This window comes from Electrona antarctica (assembly GCF_951216825.1).
Source record: "Electrona antarctica genome assembly, chromosome: 2".
Lineage (NCBI taxonomy): Eukaryota > Metazoa > Chordata > Actinopteri > Myctophiformes > Myctophidae > Electrona > Electrona antarctica.
In genome coordinates, this window is record NC_136807.1 from 45,464,250 (window position 1) to 45,484,619 (window position 20,370).

The following is a 20,370-nucleotide window of genomic DNA, read 5'->3' on the forward strand; positions in this document are numbered from 1 at the left end:
CGGCCTGGGTCAGGTCAACCCGAACGCGTATCATATGTATGTCCCCCTCCCAGTGAGCTGTGGCATTCCACAAGGAAGCATACTGGGCCTTTACTGTTCCTAATATATGTAAACGGCATGACATCAGCTTGTGACTGCAACTTGTTCCTGTTCGCAGATGACTCCGCACTGCTAGTCTCGGACAGGAACAAACTGCAGGTTGAAAAGGCCCTCAGCTCTGAACTCGGTAGAATCTGCACCTGGCTCGCTGATAACAAACTATCTTTACACCTGGGGAAAACTGAATCCATTCTCTTTGGATCAAATAGTAATCTCAGCAAGGCAGATGGCTTCTTGGTTAGAGTGCGGGTGACAATATTATCACACGAAAAAATTAAATTACCTACCTAGGTTCCATCCTGGAGGCTAATCTTTACGGTGATAAAATGGCCACCAACGTAATCAAAAAAGTCAACGAAAGAACAAGATTCCTTTACAGGATCTCCTCACTGGTCAACAAAAACACCTTGAAGACCCTAACAGGAGCCCTCGTACAAGGTTTCTTTGACTATGCATGCACCTCTTGGTACCACAGCACCTCAAAGGCCCTTAAAACAAGGCTCCAGACTTCCCAAAACAAACTGGTCAGGCTCCTACTTGGCCTCACCCCCCGAACCCACCTCACCCATGCCCACTTTGACAGGCTGGAATGGCTTAGGGAGTACAGCATCTTGCAATGGGTCTGGTCCACAAGATTCGATACACCACCAAGATAGTAAAGACACCCATGTACCTGTCTAAATACTTCCTTAATGTTAACGAAGTCCACACCCACAACACCAGAGGGAGTACAACAATGTCCAACCCAGATTCGGCACAAACAAGGGACTAAATTATTTTCGCTCCTATGCCACCAAAATGTGGAACGCCCTACCAACAGTCATTAAGACATGCAAATCCCTTGACTCCTTCAAAACTGCTCTCAAAGGGCACCTACGGACGGCTGCAATTCGAAACTGGCCCCTGTAAAAATCGGAAATCCCCACCACCCACCCCTTTCGCCCTCAATGTATATGTTTCTTTTCCCTTTTTTACCTCCTTTATGATGAATTCCTGTTCTGTTCTTTTTGGCTATATAGAAGTGTCTATTTGTACGTCTCTAAATGTTTTGATGATTTGAACAACCTGGACCCTCTTAAACAAGTGTAATGCTTTATTGGGTCGTTCACTCACAGTTAACAGTCTTTGTATTGAGTTGTGCTTGAAATGTACTGTAATTCTGCAAACTGTTAATAAATATTTCAATCAATCAATCAATCAATCAATCAATCAATCAATCAGTCAATGAACAACAACAACAAAAAAGGCCAAATCGTACCGGTTTCGTGGAATGACTCACTTTATCCATTTAGTTGCTTACAGTATCTGCTGTTGAAAATACACAGAAACATATTTTGTGTTGTATATTTTCGTTTAAATACTTACTTGATTGTTTTAATATGCAAATTAATCGTTTTTGTTTACTTTTTTGTTAACTTTTATTCTGAAGAGCTCGGCCACCGGAAGTCTAGCTCACTATACATTATACACTGGCGAACATCAGACGGTAAGAAGAAATACTTGGCGAGAGCCTCTTTTAAAACTCTTTTAAATCGGGTAATTTCTGGGAAGACAGGAGAAGAACGCTACATCTAGTTCATGGGTGGTTGTTGTAGTTACATTTTGTAAGCAACGTGACTTTAAAAACACGAGTGTAATCTAAAGCATAATAGTCATTACAAAAATACATCGACGCCTCCTTTCTGTGCTAGCTGGCTAACGTTAGCATGGTTTGACAGTACAGGCCCCAAGTCAGTCATCATAGCCTAAGATTTAGACCCTCGTAGATGTATTTTTAATACATATAATCTAAATCTCAGGCTAAGTCAATCAATTCAAAGGAGCTTTATTGGCATGAGAGAAACATTCGTTTACATTGCCAAAGCAAGTGTCAAAATAGTCAGTCAGACTCTCCCACTCCCAGTAGCAGGCGGAGGAGAGGAATGGTGACTGACTGAAGCCATCACGGAATGTTCCATCTTTGATTGATGGATTGATTGAAATATGTATTAACAGTTTGCAGAATGGGTATATTTCACCTGAAAGCAAAACTCAATACAAAGACTGTTACTGTGGACGACACACTGAAAAAGCATTACACTTGTTTACAACAGGGTCCACCATTTTCAATTCATCAGAACAAAGTTTACAGTGTCTTTAGCTGCTCTGAGGGAGACACCCGTTCTTATCGCGTGGGGCATCAAGTAACCTGGCATTGATTTCACCAGTGGTTCTGAAAACATTTTGATATCAAGGGAACCCCCCCACCCCAAATTGATTGTGTAGTAGCCTATGATATTTTAACAAAATAGTCATTAGCCAATCATTTCACATTGAAGTGCCCAGATGTCCAGACTGCCCACCTATCCTATCCTGTAAGTGTATCCCATAGTGTGTGCGATATTGTGTTTATTGTAGACAGAGTACTGTATTGTCATGTAGACTCTGTCAATTTTTGAGAATATAGTAGGATCATGAGGCCAGATATCTCCTGGTGGGTGACCAGGCAGTAGTGCTGACATTGCTGCACCATTTTTTTTGCTGCACCATCCTATGTTCTTTTTGCGGCTTTCGCCTTTATTCACCGGCCAAGGTGCCTGGACCGCTGAGCCACGGCCCAGGCCAGTGCTGCACAATTAATTGAAAATTGAGATCTAGAGTCAGACACCTATGCAATCTCATTTTGTGTAGAGTCGTGAAGAATCGTGCAGCACTAGTTGGATATGCATTATGCAATTCATTTTAGTTACTCTTATGTTATTTAACTTATTTTTAATACATATTTTCATGGAAAAAAATGAGAGTCGTGTGAGAATTGTGATCTCAATTCTTGTGAAGGAAATCGAGATTCACATTTGAGCAAGAATTCTGCAGCACTACCAGGCAGCACAGCTGTAGAGTTAGGATCTGACCTGTCCTGGACCGCTCTGCTTTCTGTTCTGTCAGACCCTTTATTATCAGATGACACCTAGGAGGTCAAAGGGATGGGCTGTCATTCTTACCTGTATTTCTTGTCTGTACTTGTTTCTGGGATGTACTGTTTTTTCTTTTTTTGGGGTGTAGAACTAGTGTAGACCGTATATAAGCTGTGAGTAAAATGCTGTAGTGCTGCACAATTAATCGCCAGCACTCAATACATGTCCTTTTCACATGCTTTATTTACCTCTGACGAACAAACAGCGGAAGGCAAGCAGTTTGATTTGATGTCTGTTTAAAGCCACAGCAGTTGGCCCCAGGTGCCACATTTTGAATACTGTGAGCAACTACAGACAATACATTTTCTGATGGAATTTTTTTTGAATCGTGTGAGAATCGTGATCTCAACTCTTGTGGAGGAAAATCGAGATAAGATTCACATTTGAGCAAGAATCGTGCACTAAAATGCTGTTCTAAGAACAAGCGGACTTGTTTTTTTTTTCACTGATTGAATTGTAAATCTGTCTCCTCCTATTTTGGTACTAAAATATAATCGCTCATCTTTTAAACTCTGAACTGTTTTATTTATTGTGTCCATCTTGAAACAGTTTGATTGCCCATCAAGACAACGCAGGTGATTGTCGGACCACCGGTTTCATTCTCCAACTAGAAAAAGTGGCCCTCGGGGCACAGGTCTCCACCAAGCCAATGTGAAAAGGGTGCCATTTCTTGTTATGCCGTGGATGGCAATTGAATGATTTGAGGCATTTTGTTCCAAAAATGTGTTTTGTAAAAATCCACCTGTTGGTGGCGCTATAACAGGCCAATGTGAAAATTGTGGGATATATTCCTCCGCCTAGTAGGAACGCCTGTGAAAGATTTCACGTAAATGGCACGCTTCGTTCATGATTTGAGGCTTTTTGTTAAAAACGGGCCAATCCTGCACATTTTTAAAGCCAATGTTAGCCAATCAGTATGGAATATGAAATATTGGACAGATCTAGAGATACTGTGTATTTGTGTAACGATTTGCAGGACAAAATATGGAGGAGTAATATAAAAAAAAACTATTACAAAAGTCGGCCTACTGGTGGCGCTATATCAGGCCGTTCTGGAAAATTTGGGGCAGAGGTTCATCGTTGGCATCTAGGGAGTGTGTGTGCAAATTTTGGCATCGACCCGGTTAACGGTGCCGGAGATTAGCTGTACATAGACGGCCGGACGGACGGACACACGGACGGAGTGCAAATCATACTCTCTCCCCAATGCCTTCGGCCTGGTGGAGACAATTATTAGAATGAAATGGTCGCAGTAATCTGCACTACGTCTATGACATCTTGTCTGATGTAACATAATTATAATTTTCCTCTGTAGATGCCTAGATGGCAGGTAGCCATCAGGAAAAAGCTAGTGATAGTAGGGGATGGCGCGTGCGGAAATACCTGCCTACTCATCGTGATGTAACAGGATCATAATTGTCTCTTTCCTCCGTAGATGGCAGCCATCAGGAAGAAGCTAGTGATAGTAGGGGATGGCGCGTGCGGAAAGACCTGCCTGCTCATCGTCTTCAGTAAGGACCAGTTCCCGGAGGTCTACGTCCCCACCGTGTTCGAGAACTACGTGGCAGACATCGAGGTGGATGGGAAACAGGTGAGCAGCTTCAGTCAACCAAAAACTCTTCAGTCCCCCCCCAAATCCCCATATTTGAACTGGGAACCCCCAAAATAATCATATTTGAACTGGGAACCCCCACAATAATCATATTTGAACTGGGGGGTAACCCCCCACCCTGGCAAGCACTTGGAAATGTAAGAGTTGCGGCATTTTCTTTGACTCTGTTCCACAGATGAAGGTTTTTGAAAATGGCCAATCTGCAAGTAATTGTAGTTTGTCATTTGTTACTTTTTACATAGTAATGGGATTACTACTACTATCCGTTTATTTTCATAATTCATTTAATAATTCCTTTCATTTTATTAAAATTTACACTTAAGGGCCAGATGCCCTTTATACACTTACTGTATGTTGGTTTGTTTATGTAATATAATATAATCATTATGTAATGAGAAAACAATGTTGCACTTTATGCTAAAATCATTTTGGGACCCCCCCTGGGGGTCCTGACCCCCAGTTTGAGAACCATTGTTTTTTTATGGGATGAAGCCCCCAGGAATTGTTTTTTAAATAAAAACACAATCAAGGTCACTAAAGGCGACATCGGCTAACATTTTAGATTGGACACTATGCTATCTGTCAGTGGTATCAAATAGTGTTTAGTCATATTGTAGGGATTAATCTCTACTATGTATATCTATCTAGGTTTAGGTTAACCTTGGGGGAATCCTTGTGCTATCATTTAAATGCTCAAATGAGTCGACCTCCTTCACCATCATCTTGCCGCCCACTAGTCGATGTGTCAAAGTGCTAGCTAACCATTCCGGTGCAACCTATATGTTGTTTTAACTTTGAATCTGGATGCTACATCTGTGTCTCATTAGTGATTGCTATACATGTACTACCAACATAATTTATATTTAAATTTTTTGAACAAGAAGGTTTTCACTTTTCAGAAACCTTAGTTTAGATTTTAGAAGATGTTTTTGTAATCGGCCTCAGGTCTACATGGGTTAAAATAGTTGCCAATGTCCACTGCTCTTAGTCAGGATGGGTAAATTCAGAGCTTGATTCTTCAGGTACACACATATTTGTATACCATTATTATTATTACTACACAATCATTTATTTTTGCCTCTTATCTCTCAGGTGGAACTTGCACTATGGGACACAGCCGGCCAGGAGGACTATGACAGACTGAGGCCTCTCTCCTACCCCGACACAGATGTAATTCTCATGTGTTTCTCTGTAGACAGCCCCGACAGTTTAGGTATTTGCAACACACGAATGACACGCGTCGTATATATACTTTTATTGCACAACCTTTTTAATGCCATTGTTTTTGCGATGAATACATTAGGACTGTCATGATTACAAATTTAAGCGGACGATTAATTGTCACGCAAATAATTGTGATTAATGATTTGAATTGTGTTTTTTGCATTTAACAATGGAACGTTACAATTTGTATTTCGGTTTGCCCTTTAGGCTTCGTAATCACAAATTGCACAGAGCAGATATGACAAATACCTTAAATATACAAAGAAATCACTGACACATTTAATATTTTCTTCTGTCCAAAGAATTTACAAAATAGCGGAAATAGTTGATCTACACGCTAGTGTTGTAAGCTAGTAGATCTGCTATTTCTGCTATTTTAGCTTTTATTTTTATTTTGAAAATGTGTGGTTTTTCAACATGGAAACGATTGACGATTATGCAAAATTATCTCAAATAATTGCGATAATGTAATAATCGTGACAGGCCTAATTACATATCTGTGTGAGTAACCATCAAGTAGAGTCCAACACCTTGTGAAGAGTGACTGGTTTGCGAGCCCTGTACGGTGTAGTAGACTCATTCTTCTACCTTTTGCCCTGTAGAGAACATTCCAGAAAAGTGGACCCCGGAAGTGAAACACTTCTGTCCAAATGTTCCCATCATCCTCGTGGGCAACAAGAAGGACCTGCGCAACGATGACCACACTAGACGGGAGCTCGCCAAAATGAAACAGGTGGGTATAGAGAGTTAGTGAGTGACTCAAGCCTTTTCATTTCACAGACCCCCCCCGTTTGATATGTATTATTAGGCTACATATCCCTATTTCATAGGATTTCATAGATATACACTGTAATAAAAGGGCATCTTTGAAAAATCACTTTGCAAATCAGTCTGGACAGAGGCTGCTTGACACGTATTTCATGACGTCACCTGTTACGTAGCCACGTTGTTGCTGATACATCATCAGCCAGCGCCACTCTTTCCATGCTTCTCACAGTTGACAAAAATAGTGCCGTTCGAGACTTGAGAGTAAAAACCTACGGTAAAAAGTAAACGATTAGTACAAAAAAAATCACACCCGTGTGAACTGAGTGGTGTAAGGTCTTATATAGACTGATCAGCTGTGGTCTGACGTAATGTCTGACGTAATGAAATCACACCCGTGTGAACTGGGTGACCATAGCAACCATGCTCATTTTTTGGTACGAACAGACAGACAGACAAACTAACAAAGCCAGTTGTGGTTTACACCACTCAAAAATGACGGCTGTGTGGGGTGAGTTTAGTGAATGATAAGGAGTCGTCGCAGGACAACAGCAGTAGCTGCGCATTGATACAACGTCAAACTAGTGTTTTTCCTCAACCCGCACCACAGACCAATCGGAAGCCTCGGCTCCATTTCAACCTTCACTCCAGACTGATTTGCGAAGTGACATTTCAGATCCGCGGAACGCAGCAAATCAGGCTGGAACCCAGGCTACCGCACAGTCTGAAACTTGCAAAAAATTGTTTCTCTTTGAAAGATATCACAAAAATCCCACGGTCATGAAATTCTTGGAAATATTTTGAAATTTGAAAAAAATAAACATTTTCCTGTCCTGGAAAAGGTTTGGATTTATCAATGGTCCTGGAAAATAGTTGGCTTTGCATTGTTTTTGGCTATTGATTTTGATTTTTTGTTAATAGTTAAAAGTCCTTTCAGAAACCTTAGTTTATTTAGTTTTAGCACACTTACAAGGACAGGTGTGCGAATAATGAGAGAAAAGAGGTCACACTGTCTTCACTTATAGAGCAGCAGTTTATTCAGCTGAGTGACAACGTTTCGGTCTAAAAGACCTTCATCAGGAGATACCTGATATAAAATGTGCTCTTTTTTCGAGAGCAACATGTTTTTGAAGTTTCTGACAGTGTGCTGGTGCTTTCTTTGTTTTTCAAAGATACCCTTTATATTATATGCACTTTTTGAGTGGTGTAAACCACTCCTACAACTGGCTTTGTTGTGCAGAAAAAATGAGCATGGTTGCTATGTTCACCCTGTTCACCCGGGTGTGATTTCATTACGTCAGACATGATAGTGCAGAAAAAATGAGCATGGTTGCTATGTTCACCCTGTTCACCCGGGTGTGATTTCATTAAGTCAGACATGATTTCATTACATCAGACAGGCTATAATACACCACTCAGTTCACACGGGTGTGATTTTTGTCCTACGCACCTGTCATCAACCTTTTGAGGGGTGCAGCATGGCCTTTTTCTATATAGAGCTACACTGTAAAATCCTCAGTGTGTATAAATGGAACCAAATGGACCTGTAAGGGTTCCATTTGGTTCCATTTATACACTCAAAGTTACACACTTGTGAAGTCCCCTGGTATTAGCTACCAGTTTTGTTATCGGAGACCAGCTACAAAAACTTTAATGCTTCGATTATGATCTAATTTGACATTGTTCTGGAGCAGGAGCAGAGCGAGGAATGTAAAGAGTACTAGGATAGGCACAGGGCTCAGTACGGGGGTGCCAGGTGAGGAAACACCCCAACCAAAAGTCAGAAAATATTCTTCTGGACACTTTAAAAGTGTAAGAAATCAAAAAACATAAAATAACTCTTAATATTATGAAAGTCTGACATTCATACTCATTCATAGCCAGGAACGTGAGTTATGTCCATTTTAATCAATGGTTAATCTCACCAAGACCGTAAATGACGTTGAGTCATTGTTTCCACTAGAGGGAGCTCATGGCTAACCTATGATGAACCTTATGCAACTCACTCTGAAGAAACCAAGCCCCCAGTAAGGCTATCCAATGTTGAAGCTGCCACTACCTACTAGTGAAAAGTGGAACTGCAGCACGTTCATGGAGGTGAACGGACGTTCATGACCTCAAATTTGAGGTCCGGGCTTAACTTCCGCTCACTCGAGCCATTGAGTTATAATTGTACTTCCGTGGAGAACCAGTGGTAAGGATCAACAGTGTGTGTTTGTATTCACACTGGACCTTAATGGCAGTGTCTTCTTGAACTTCTTGTCTCTAGGAGCCAGTGAAAAACGAAGAGGGCAGAGACATGGCGAACCGCATATGTGCCTTCGGCTACCAAGAGTGCTCCGCCAAAACCAAAGATGGCGTCCGGGAGGTGTTCGAGATGGCCACCAGGGCTGCACTGCAGGCCAAGAAACGTAACAAGCCTGTTCGCTGCCTCCTGTTATAGTTCGACCAAGAACAAGGCACTGGCCTCAGTCACAGATGGAGAGGGCAGTTTTGTCTTTGTCCCTTTCATTGGACATTTGAGGTAGGGGAGGGTATTTGGGGGGGGGGGCATGGAAAAGTCCTGGGTATGCCTAATTTTGAATCATCCCACTGATCCCAGGCATTCTTGGGCACATTCCGGCATATCTAAAAATGTTTCGATAGGCGTCTAAACTATGGCCTTTACTCTGTATGTTTCCATGATGTGCCATATTTGCAACGCACCTGTCAGAACCCTTTAAGATCTTGAAAGCTGCTTAGCGTCGGGTGGTATGGGATGATTTGGAATTGGGCAGATGGAAAGAAAGAAGAGATGAACTGTGCCATGATAGGTAGGAATGGATGGAGAGAGTAAAAAAAGGTCCTTTACCAGGCCAATGACAACGAGGACAAAGAGAAACGGAGATAATGACAAAGTATAAGTAAGGAAAGTTAAAGTAAAGCAAGGCTTACACAGTGTCGCCTACATATACAGTGCCTTGAGAGCAGTGGAGAGGTGGGGTGGGGGAGGGGGGATTTAAACCCCAGACAGAGGTATGTTTTGTTAGATTTAGTATTCGTGCTCCACCTTTTTTGTGAAAGCTTTGTCCCTATCATTGGCTTGGCTCCTTCGGCGGGGCCCCGTGTTCTGACTCAGGCACTATGCAGGGGTATTCTATAAACTAGATTGTATGACATGTTTTCCCATATTGAATTGCTTCCCTGATGAACTTATTTTTGTGACTTGACTGTGTGTGTGTGAATGGTTGCGTGCGTGTGCGCTCCACTGCAGGGCTGCATGCAAGTGAATGTCTGTATATTTAGTGTCTTGTGTTACATTTTTCAGTGTTGATGTACTGTATGCATGTATTGTAAAGGCCTTTTCGTGTCCCTTAAACCATGTCGCCATGCCAAAGTTACCCCTGACCTGACGGCCACTTGCTATGGTGTAAACGGGTAATGGAATCAACAGCTAACTCAGAGTGACATACGGATATTTTTCCACATTACTTTTACTGGAAGACTTTGTACCCTAGAGAGATGGAGGCACAATCAAAACCGTTCAGTTCTTAGGACCTTTTTGTTCGTGTGTTCGTGTGTGTGTGTGTGTGTGTGTGTGTGTGTGTATACAAGAGATGCAATTGATTGTGTTAATCAGTGTATTTTATCATTTAAGCGTGATATAGTTGATAAGTTAACTTTGCTTTTTGGAAAGGAGAAGGTAGGCTATACACTGACACCACGCTAGACTGGAACGCCCAAAAACGTCACATCCGGTTTTAGCCTGGGGTAAGAATTTTCTATGGCTGCCAATGCAACTTTGTCCAATCCTTAATCACATATGGACAAACATCTATGCCGATGCTATCTAACTTGCGGAGGTAGCGTGCCTTGTCCACGGGCAACAGATCTTTCAACGTATGGCATTGCAAATACGTTTGATAATCGCTACTCTGCTCAATATTGTTTTGAAAATGCCGCAAATTGCATTGCAGTGAACGAGCGCAAATCACAACTTCCCCCGGTTGTGGGCGGAGTCACAGTTGAGGCGCTGTTTATGTGCCGTGGTGTCAGTGTACCCTATTACTATAGTATCAATTTGTGTTACTGTATGTTTTACAAGGCCTTCTAAGGACATGTTCTTGACATGTTTTGCATTTTTGCCTCTCAACCCCCACCCCCTTTTATTGATATCGTCATTATTGTATTATCACTTTTATTGTTGATGTCGCTAATTTTCATAGTTATATTTTAACCATTTCTTTAATCCTGCTGTTATGATCAGCTTTGTCATTTGAATGATAAATTGTAACCATAGTATTGTATATTGCTAATTGAAGGTCACGTTTAAGGGTGAAATGTTGGAAGGTTTACGTGGGGGGAGGGGGGGATTGCTGGGGCCTGTTACTTTTTGTACTGTGACATCTTGGGATTTCTGGAGTTTTTCAAATAAAGCTGGTGGTATTAGAGTTTTCTGGTGTATTTGTGCCTATATTGTGCAACTGTTTATTTGTGTGTATGCAGTGGTACTTAAAGGGGAAAACCACCCATTTTCAACATTTTACTATGTCATTAATATACCTTAGAGCTGTTGTGAGGAAATAATAAAAAAGTCCCCCCATTCTGTGTTTCCTAGAACAAGAGGTCTGAAAAAAATCATTAACATGGTGAAACACATCTTGATGATGTCATCAAGATGTGTTTCACCATGTTAATGATTTTTTCATACTTACAGTTCTAGGAAACACAGAATGGGGGGGACTTTTTTATTATTTCCACACAACAGCTCTAAGGTATATTAATGACATTGTAAAATGTTGAAAATGGGTGGTTTTCCCCTTTAAGAACAAGTATCAATACTGCAATGTAGAAATACTCTGGTACAAGTAAGTAAGTCCGGTATTCAGCACGAGGTAGAGTCATGTGGGCTAACACAAAAAGGTCCTGCATGTTTCCATTGTGGACCTATGTATTCAATATTCATCAACATTGATTGATTGAATTTTGATTGAATACTTTACAGTTTGCAGGGGGAAAAAAGCACAGGAAAGTACAGTTCAATTCAACACAAGGTCTGCTGGATTTATAACCCAAGAAAACCTATGGCTTGTTTCCACTCGGGTCCTTCATATTCAATTCGTCAACATAGCATGTGTATGATGTCATGTTGAGTGCATGAAATGCTAATGAGTTCATGATATGCTGATATGTAGGGCACAGGGTTCATATCAGTCATACCACCCGTTCATACATCAGATCAGAATATATCTTACTCAGTGAAACGTTCAGGGTTGACCTGTTTTACTAAGGAATGTCAGTTATCCAATTACCGTCGTGGTAGCTCCAGCCTGAGCCATAGTGCACCAATCAAACGGTCGGATAGAGTATCTAGTCGTCGTCGTCCCCTCCCACAAAGGACTGTGGCCAGGGTTGCCATGCCCGCTTATTATAAGCAACTGTGGTCTTGCTTTTCTATAAAGTTGCTTGTAAAGATTTGCAGTTGCGGGTTGCGACTTTTTGGGGGGCTTGTTTCCTAATGTTAATTTCCTAATTTTCTAAACACTAGTGTTTCATCAAGTCAAGGACCCCCATATTTGTCTGCGGACCCTCAGGACCCGGCCCCCATGCCCAAAAAATATTCACATTTTTCCAAATGTCTTTTTTTGTTATAGTAAATCTACAATGTCACAACACGGCGTGATGCAATGCGTTTTGAGCTTGTACTAGGGGTGCGTTCGGAAATGCGTACCGGGAGCGCACTCGCCTATTAGTTTGCATTGCTCAGTGCGCTATTTCCGAACGCGCCCCTAGGGCTCGCTTCTTTTGGGCTTGTTTTCACAGACCTGGGTTGCTTGTTTCTCGCAAAACCAGGCAACACTCCCTGGCTGTGGCTGAAGTGACTGTAGCCATTTTAAATGTTTTACACTCTGTTCTCTTGAGGAAATTAAATATATTTTTTTCAGCCCGGCATCCTTCCTAGTTCCTACATGTCCTTTCAGGCACCGATGCAGATCAAACGTGGCACTAGTAAGTTTTCCGCCTTAGTTTGTGCGTGACTGCGTGTGTGCACGGGCTGGCTGGCTGATGACCCAAAACAAGAGAATGCTAACCAGCCATCCATGCCTCTCTCTCTCTGCTTACATGTAGCAGTGCTGCTAGCTAACATTATGTTTAACCTCGCGTCACCAGGCTTTCACCTAGGAGGAGTGTGGGTGTGTGTGTGTGTGGTCTGTGCACATCATTTTCAACTGTTGTTTAGACTAGTGGACAATACATCTGTTGGGATGCAACGGATCATGCAAGTTGAAACTAGCGTCCCTCCCTATTATTCTGGGGTTGAACAATCGGCGAAAATATCAGATCTACAAGTTCGCTTTTCGGTTAAGATATTTAGTAGTAGAGAACGAAAGCAGGAGGGTGAGGGTCCCTAATTCTTATTCTGGGGGCGAACATTTGGCAGGGTCAGCCCCTGCCTGCATATAATGGGGGTTTATAGTGGTTTAATAAAAACCAGTGTAGCCACGCCAGTGCCACTAGCCACAATCTTTACCTTCGCCAATCATGTGCATTGTTGACATTGTCATCAATACACTGATAGCACGTGAAATTCCTGTGTGTGACTAAAACTAGGAGGTGTCTTTGTCTACTAGGCAAAGCAAAGTTACTATATTTACCCAGGGTAACTGGACTAAGCATCAGATACTTGTTTACAGCCATGCCCTGCTCATAGAACATTTCATGGTAGTGGTTCAATGCCTTGCTCAAGGGCACTTCAGCGGTGGTAATTTTAACGTGTCGGACCGCTGATTCGAACTGGCGACCTTCCGGTATCAAGACCGCTCCGCAATCCGTTCGGCCACCGCTGCCTAGAGGGAACTCTGTCTCGGGGCATGAATTCTTTAGTAGTGTTTCAGAGCTTTCGCCCTGTATGTCTGCCTGCCTGTGCCATCTCTTGTGTACAGACTTAGGTTACAGTGCAACAACCTCCATTATTATATCGCATCGATTTGTTTTTCAAGGGCACCTAATGTGGTAACCGAGAGGAAGGACGAAGCAAAGCAAGCAAAACATCCCCAAAACCGAGTCAGTGGACCAGTATGGACTTTGATAGACGGTGAGTAACAACAGCTACAGTCACCCCACGTTGAGAACCAGTTCCAGTTCCAGATGGTCCCCAGCTAAATATTAAATAGTTAGAAACTCAATGGACCCTTAGAGTACGTTTTAACAGCGGGAGACCAACGGCGAGCATCGCGTTTTAAAACATACTGTTATTCGTCACTTTCCATTCGTACATCTGAGAGTGTACATACGGTTGAGTTAATGAGTTGTGGGGGGGGGGGGGGGGGGGTCTGTGGGCTAATTAAGCATTAGCATACCACACTGGGGGTCCTAGACGTTAAAAAGTTCCAGTAGATTTGTGAACCCGACTGTCGTCCTCCCACAATTTTTAAATGCTTCCGTCATACAGATGCATTTGAAAGAGAAAGCGGTTGTGATGCCTCCTCCCCTATCCCCGGCTTCTGTTTTGTCTTCACACGTCGCGCAACTTTGTCCTAATATATAAATGTAAATAATCAAAGCCTATATAGCTGGCTGCTTATGAAAAAATAAAATGTAAAGATATTTAAAAAATATATTTTCGCTGGAAATGACGGTCATCTGACGACAAATGACGGCTTCTTTCCTTGGCTTTCGGGGAGGTGTAGCTCCAGACTATGGAATTCGGGGAAGGTGGATTAGTTGTCTGGCTACGCGAGACTACAGTACCAGTGTTGTTAAAACATCTGTTCCTAAATAATTGTAATTTCTCATAAATCTCCACTGTTTTGTCTCGGCAGTAGGAGTGGGCGTGGCGACCGCACGGGTCGCTATGGCAAAAACGCCCCCAACGATCACAACTTTCGAGACATGGACTACCGCGGCTATGGCCAAGAGGATGAAGACCCGCCGGGAATGGGATTCGACGGCGTGGAGATGGAGAGACAATATGGCCGCGACGAGCAGCCGGCCGGCAATCGAGACTTTGCCCCGGGTCGCTTCCAGGACCGACCCGGGTTTCCGCAGAGGGGAGAGGGGCGAGGAGAGGACGGGCGCAGCAGGGGGAAAGGCCTCCTGTGCCCCTCTCGGTCCCAGCAGGCCCAGCCCGATCTGGCCTTCCCCAGCAGGCTTCAGAAAGACGAGGAGGGATCCTCCAGGAGGGACTTCCAGAACTTCAGGACCGGCTCGCAGGGAAGGGGCCAGGGGGGCCAAAGTGGGAGAGGCTACCCCGAGAACAGGAGCCCCCGCTCGGGGGCCCGAGAGGGCGACTGGGACCGTGAGGCTGGAGTTCAGTTGGAACAGTTTGAATGCAGTCCAGCGAGACGCGGGGAGGAAGAGAGGTTCCCCCGTGGGCCAGGGAAGAGGAGGGTAAGCTGAATAGGGCTGTCAGTCACGATTACAAATTTGAGTTGACGATGAATTTTTGTCCACTCAACCATTGTTGCAGCGCTAAACATGTTGGTTGTGTACTCTGGGGACTGTGTTGTCTTTATGTTGTGTATATTGTTATGAGTTTTTTTTTTATTTGTTGAACAGACGGAAACAAATGGAATATCCCTCTGTGATGATAATAAAGACTGATTATGATCATTGGTTATTATTTGACTGTGTGACTGTATACAGGGTTTCCCGGGCGGGGAAGATGATCGAGGGGCTGTGGGTCCAGGCCTCATGGACATGACCCTGGACGAGCTGGACCAGAGAGACCAGGACTATCGGGATGACCCGGACCTCAACGAGAGGCACAGCAACATCATCATGCTGCGCATGTTGCCGCCCAGCGCCACTGCCAACGAGGTGTGTGACGAGGTGTGTGTGTGTGTTTGTGTGCAGAGTTGCAAATAGCCTGCATGCTGTATCCTTAGACTCCCTAAAATGAGAAAGGACCCAATCCTGTCACCCTCCGGGGGTCCTGGAATGCAATACTGCAGAGGTTCTCAAAGTTTTTGGCTGCGGACCCCCGGAAATGCTTTGGCCATGTCTCGCAATATTTTTTTTATTCATGTGTTCCAATGTTCAAGGCCACAAACACAATTAAATTGTTAAACGCAATTATTTGAGGGACAATGAATGGTAAATTTGTAATCGTGACAGCCCTACCTGTGTCAGACTGATCTTTGCGTCCCCAGATCCGGACCCAGCTGGAGGAACAGGGGATTCAGCCCAGAGAGGTTCGCCTGATGAGGAACAAATCTTCAGGTGAGGACCGCTCCATTGGACTGATTTCTTTATTTTGGAGGGGGGCTGCTTGTTTCCTCTCTCCCTCCATTATGTTTTGCTCACCTGTTTTAACTGCTGGACTCTTGCATAACCTTCCATTTACTTCCTGATGCCCCCTCCCCTCTTCCTCTCTTCCCGTCACCCCGCCGTTCATATTTCCCTCTGTACACACACTACTCAAACTCCCTCTGTGTCCCCTCTGTGACTCTTGTCTGTTTGTTGTAACCTTGCTATTACATGACTCTGGACAACAACACACACACACACACACGACACACACGACACACACACACACACACACATGCACAGTCACACACACACAGTCACACACACACGCCAGCAAAGGCAAACTCAATTCATCGCTTATTCATAATCATAAATCATATAATACCTCTCAGCACTAACCGGAATGCCTGAATTTTAGGCTGCTCAATCTATAGGTATTCTCTCCATGGCTCTCATTTCCCATATCCCCAGTCCCCCCCTCCCCCCCCCTTCACGCTGTCGCCTAATCCACCTTGATGGCAGATGTTTCTGATCCTGCAATCACTGAACAACGCTGAAATACTGTCAGTTGAGAGAATCACGGAAGAAGACTGTGTTTATGCGTGCCATTGGGGTGTGTGTGTGTGTGTGTGTGTGTGTGTGTATGTGTGTACTATCCACTTCCTCTGTGCTCACTGGCTAGAATATGAGTGTTTCTCTCAGTCTCAGCTACATGGTAATTCTTCACAATCACAACCCTCTAACTGTGAAGTTACCCTTGTTTTTCTAAACCGTAATATGGTCTATCTAGCCTATGTGTCACCTGCTCCATGCTGTAAGGTTGTCACCCACCGGTCACACTTACAGTCTCCCCTCTTTCTGCCTCTCACTCTCTGTACCTCGGAGTACAAGGTTGTGTGTGTGTGTGTGTGTGTGTGTATGTTTTCTTTAGGATGCTCTTGATTTAATCTCTGTAATATGTCTGAATGCATCGTTGAATGTGTGGTCATGTAACAAGCATTAGTGTATGGCTAGGAGGACCAGTGGCGTAACATCATGGTCATAGGCAAATATTTGGTTTGTGTTTCAGCATGTAGATGGGCTACCTTTGCCGTTTGATTTGTCCTTATGTTGGTGCTAAATAACACTTAACTCACTGCCAGACCGTGCAGGGAGGAGGGGCCGCTTTATCTCTGAGAAGATCCACATGGGCACGCATGCAACTCGAGGACACGCGCAGGTTTTCGGCAGAGACAATTTGATCTCCTTGCCTCATTTCGGTGCCCCCCGCATTGTCTGACTCTGAGCCCCGGTTGCACCGTCGATATTTACGCCACTGGCTAGGATATTCCACAATTCTACACTAGGCTCCAAAAGCACACGCGCATGCACGCATGCATGCTGCTGCGCATACTCATACACACTGTCATACTGCCCACCTCACACCAGAGTGCTAGTAAACACATAACTAAGACAGCTTGACTTTCAGAATAGAAGACATTCTGTGTGTTTGTGTTTCTCTCTTAGTACTCGGATGCTTCGTATTTCAAAACGAAAGAGCCTCGGTGACACAAAGTGAGAAGTGGGTAGAATCTCTCCTTTTTCCGTGACCCTGTTGAAATACTTGACACGTTGATTGCTTTTCTCTCCCACCCTTGGTGTCCTCAAATCATTTGATTGTCTTTCCAATTGGCCCGGGTGCATTTCTTCGAGCGGGGGAGAGGAAGCAATATTTAATTTAATAACAGTGGTTCTCAAGCATTTCCATGTCAAGAACCTTCGACGTGGTGGGCATTTGGCTGCGGATCCCCCCCCCCCCCATAAGAGAAGATTTAGTTAGTGTCGACGTGTCCTTGAGCAAGACTCTGAAGTCTGAACCCCTAATTGCTCCCGATGTGCAGGTTGGTTGGTGCCTTGCATGGTTTCCTCCGCCATCGGTGTGTGAATGTGTGTGTGTGAATGTAATGCATCTATGTAAAGCACGTTGGATAAAATAATGCTATATAAATGCACCATTTAAGATTTGTCAACATCAAGATCTTTCAACATTTGTAGCCGGAAAAATAAAATGGGGGTGCTTATGTGTTTAAAACTGTTCCTCATTTTGCTGGGGACCCCTCGGGGTACTCCCAAGGACCACTGGGGGTCCCTGTACCCCACTTTGAGAACCAGTGATTTTAATCAGTACTGATACAGGGTCTCTCTCTCTCCCCCTCTCTCTCTCTCTCTCTCTCTCTCTCTCTCTCTCTCTGTATACATGAAGCACTAACCCCTCACTGCGTTGTCATGTTGTTGTTGTTGTTTGGTTGCCATGGCGCTGGGCGGTGTCCAGGTCAGAGCCGAGGATTCGCCTTCGTCGAGTTTAATCACATACAGGAGGCCAGCCGATGGATGGAGACCAACCAGGTCACTCTCCCCTACACAGACACACATACACATACAGTACCACACGCACGCACAAGTCACATCACAGCCTATAGTCATAACTAGGAATGGAGCTCAAAACCCCAGCCCATTACAAACTCCATAACAAATGTATTGAGTACTCGGAATCAATAAGGTTTGTGGCTTGTGCTTATCGAGTCTGTTATCGAGCATAGCGTTAGCGGACTAGGATGTCAGAAATTAAATCACCCACGCTGGCTGGTCTGTCTAAAAGTGTGTTGATACCGCCCAACCAGCACTGCCCGGGTAAATAAAATGACGCTTTAAAATGGACAGTGAGTACACACATTAAAGGACCACTTCACCACTTTTCAACTTCTCTTCCTATAATTGGTCCTAACTAATGTTCATGATAAAATACCACCATTTTTTCCTACTCAGTCTGTGTCTCATAGGAGGGCTGTGGGCAGTTCAGAAACCCGTCCACCAGTGACATCATCGATGGTGAGTCCAAGCTAATAGAAACGGCAGGCTTTCTTTTCCTGAAAAGTTGCAATGCAAAAGTTGAAGCCATCGTTCTCACGATAATACAAATCTAAATATATTTTAAAACAAATCTTGTTTAAAAAAAATCTGCCTAATGATGATGTCACTGGTGGACGGGTGTCCGAACTGCCCAAAGCCCTCCTATGAGACACAGACTGAGTAGGAAAGAATGGTGGTGTTTTATCATGAACATTAGTGAGGACCAATTATATGAAGAGATGTTGAAAAGTGGTGAAGTGGTCCTTTAACCAGTTAACAATAAAAGTAAAAAGGTCACTTGCCTTCTGTCTGTTAGTAAAGTACTGTATTTGAAGGCCCTAGTAAAATGTAGTCCAAGTGATATTCTTTTGGTTAAATAATCATGCATTTTCTATTTATAAAGAGCTGAAGAGACATGGAGATTTTATCGTAATTATTTCAGTACTATTCATAATGTAATTAATAAAGCCGTTTAACACTTATTGCACATTAATTCATCGTCGATTTAATGATGGGCAAAAATATCTCTTCATTTAATTTGAGATGGTCAGCAAGATACCAGTTTTGTTCAGAATTTGTCTATTGGGAGATGTCCACAACATATTAGAAAACGCTCAATAGTGGGCTCGATAAAAGCTTGGGTCAATAAGCAGGATCAATAAGGTACTCATTATCAATGAAAGATGAACGAGCTCCATCCCTAGTCATAACGCACACCTACAGTAACAGACAGTCCAGTAAGAGGTACACGAGAGATTGGCCAACACTTCATGTTTGTGTCTGAGGTAGGTAGGATTTCATACTCACTCTCTACACAAAGACAGTGAAATCCACCACAAGCACAGCAGGCACATTCCCTTTAGGGCCATGTTGAGGATGTCTGTCTGGGCGTTGATGTGCAATTTCACAATTGGACCCTACCAGTCACATTTGTTCTTTTTTTTGCTTTTATTTTTGTTTTACATTTGGACACAGGTTCCTATTTCCCAAAATGTTCTCCCTCTTCTCCCTTCCCCAAATATTATGTCCTGACACACAGTACTACCTGGTCTTGGGTAGTAGACAGTGTGACAGCCAGACTATCATATCCGACATGGTATATTCCATGCGTCGTTTGTTTTTCTTGAGTCTAGTATCTTCACGTTCTTTTTTTTTTTTTGATCACGTTTACGACAACGATGTCTTTTGGAGCCGCGATGATGAGGCTGAAGGTCGTGGAATGGGTGGGATGGTCAAAAGCTGTTTCCCCTTAAGGGGGGGGTTTCATTCATAAGATCCAACAGAAACACATTGTACCGACAGACACAGGTCTGGGGACACACACACACTCACACACACACACACACACACACACACACATACATACACATACATACACCATCACAGTCCGTCCCAATTTCTCTAAAGCTGAAGGTTGCATTTCTCTCTTGTCCTCTTTTCCTTTCAAGCTCAATTCTATATTCTCTCTCTCTCTTTCTCCCCCTCTTGTTCTCTCTCATCTCTGGTGAGATGAGGCCTCTCTCTAGCATGTGTGGCCTATTTATCCCTGATAATCATTCTTTGTCATCCCCCCCTCCTCCCCACCCCCCCTTTTTCTTT

General features: G+C 43.4%; 2 protein-coding genes across 4 annotated transcripts in view; both read left to right on the top strand.

Moving 5' to 3' along the window:
• Positions 1 to 1,459: 1,459 nt before the first annotated feature.
• LOC306939286 (rho-related GTP-binding protein RhoA-C-like) lies at positions 1,460 to 11,067 on the top strand. Its single transcript, XM_079523864.1, has 5 exons — positions 1,460 to 1,585; positions 4,489 to 4,644; positions 5,758 to 5,878; positions 6,492 to 6,622; positions 8,924 to 11,067. The coding sequence occupies exons 2-5, from the start codon at positions 4,489 to 4,491 to the stop codon at positions 9,095 to 9,097; spliced, it is 582 nt and encodes a 193-aa protein (XP_079379990.1). The 5' UTR covers positions 1,460 to 1,585; the 3' UTR covers positions 9,098 to 11,067.
• A 1,385-nt stretch (positions 11,068 to 12,452) lies between these two features.
• Positions 12,453 to 20,370, top strand: part of rbm10 (RNA binding motif protein 10) — a 28,326-nt gene continuing 20,408 nt past the window's right edge. Inside the window, exons 1-6 of one of the 3 annotated variants that reach the window (XM_079517516.1) lie at positions 12,453 to 12,642; positions 13,635 to 13,729; positions 14,457 to 15,024; positions 15,280 to 15,465; positions 15,786 to 15,855; positions 18,194 to 18,267. In XM_079517516.1, coding sequence (XP_079373642.1) covers positions 13,713 to 13,729; positions 14,457 to 15,024; positions 15,280 to 15,465; positions 15,786 to 15,855; positions 18,194 to 18,267 — 915 coding nt within the window. In that variant the 5' untranslated portion in view covers positions 12,453 to 12,642; positions 13,635 to 13,712. The remainder of the gene's footprint in view (positions 12,643 to 13,634; positions 13,730 to 14,456; positions 15,025 to 15,279; positions 15,466 to 15,785; positions 15,856 to 18,193; positions 18,268 to 20,370) is intronic. The other 2 variants (XM_079517517.1, XM_079517518.1) reach the window with 2 other exon arrangements.